Source organism: Colobus angolensis, unplaced genomic scaffold (assembly GCF_000951035.1).
Source record: "Colobus angolensis palliatus isolate OR3802 unplaced genomic scaffold, Cang.pa_1.0 Scaffold83, whole genome shotgun sequence".
NCBI lineage: Eukaryota > Metazoa > Chordata > Mammalia > Primates > Cercopithecidae > Colobus > Colobus angolensis.
In genome coordinates, this window is record NW_012122154.1 from 4098410 (window position 1) to 4099792 (window position 1383).

The window sequence follows — 1383 nt, forward strand, 5'->3', positions numbered from 1 at the left end:
GTGTTAATTAATCAGTTAATTTGCGAGTTAACTGCTAAAATAAAATAAACCAAAAAATGCCGGTTTCCGAAGGGGAGCTGAAAGATATCTGCCGGCAGGTTTAACATCCAGCAGCGTGAGGCCTGAGACAACTCAGATCGAAGAAGACAGGGCTGAAAGAAATCTCGCGAGGCCCACGCATCGACCAATATTCGCGAGATTTCGATGCCCTGTCCTTTTCCTCTTTCTGGCAGGACCACGGTTTATCTCGCGAAATTTGGGAAGTTCCGTTGGGGAAGATGGCGGCGGCCTCGAGCACCCTTCTCTTCTTGCCGCCGGGGACTTCAGACTGATCCTTCCCGCGAAGAGTAGGGACTGCTGGTGCCCTGCGTCCCGGGATCCCGAGCCAACTTGTTTCCCCCGTTAGTGGTGGGGAAGGGCTTATCCTTTTGTGGTAGATCCAGTCTCTCCCCGCCTTCAGGATGAAAGCTCAGGGGGAAACCGAGGGTAAGCGACTGAGGGGGAAAGGAGGGGGCGGGACACAACTGGGGGAGCCAGTTTGTGAGAGGAGGTTCTTGCAGATGTCCCATGGGGGCCACTTGAGGGGCACAGAGTCCGGGAGAGGGAATGTGTATGAGTTTTAGATTGTCACTATACCCTCCTTGATGATTATAGAGCTTCGACTTTGGGGTGATGGGGACTCTCAACTTCTGTGAAGATTTCATGCTCGACTAGGGCACTTTTGGCCTAAAGTGGTGCGAGACGGGGCTAGTGAATACAAAACCAGCTTACATCTTCCAGAAGAGACGCCTGAATAAATTTAGGGTTGTGTGTAAACGTACTGGAGACTATTTTGGCATGAATGAAATGATTAATTCCTTGTATTTATTAGCAGCCAGCGGTTCCCTACAATGTCAAGTGTTCAGATCCTGTGCTGTTGTGTATTTTCAAACTGTGCTGAATTTCATTCTTTTATTGACCGAACTAATAACCGCAGAAAAACAACTTTCCTGTGGAACTTTACTAAGATTTTCTAAAGTTCCACACTCTGGCTTAGATGCTTCCTTGGCATTTTGGACATAGTTCTGTTGATACAGTGAGCTGTGTTATTGTTTGTTTATCTCCAGTTTACTCTAAGCTTTGCAGATTAGGGTCCTTGTCTGATTCATTTTTGTATAGTTTCTGGAACGTAATAGGCGCTCAAAAAATGTTGGAGCATCGAAGTGCAGATATTTATCAGCAGGTTTCTCAAGAAAAACAAGGAGTGTGTTTTGGAGGAGAGGTCGAAAGGTGAGGCCCCGTGGGAGCAGTGACTCACATCTGTAATCCCAGCGCTTTGGGAGGCTGAGGCTGGAGGATCCCTTGAGCCCAGGTGTTCGAGACCTGCCTGGGCAACATAGTGAG

General features: G+C 48.1%; 1 protein-coding gene across 1 annotated transcript in view; it reads left to right on the top strand.

Annotated features, from left to right (window-relative positions):
* Positions 1-237: 237 nt before the first annotated feature.
* Positions 238-1383, top strand: part of MED1 (mediator complex subunit 1) — a 56076-nt gene continuing 54930 nt past the window's right edge. Inside the window, exon 1 of the mRNA XM_011929956.1 lies at positions 238-486. Within this exon, the coding sequence (XP_011785346.1) occupies positions 462-486 (25 nt within the window). The 5' untranslated portion in view covers positions 238-461. The remainder of the gene's footprint in view (positions 487-1383) is intronic.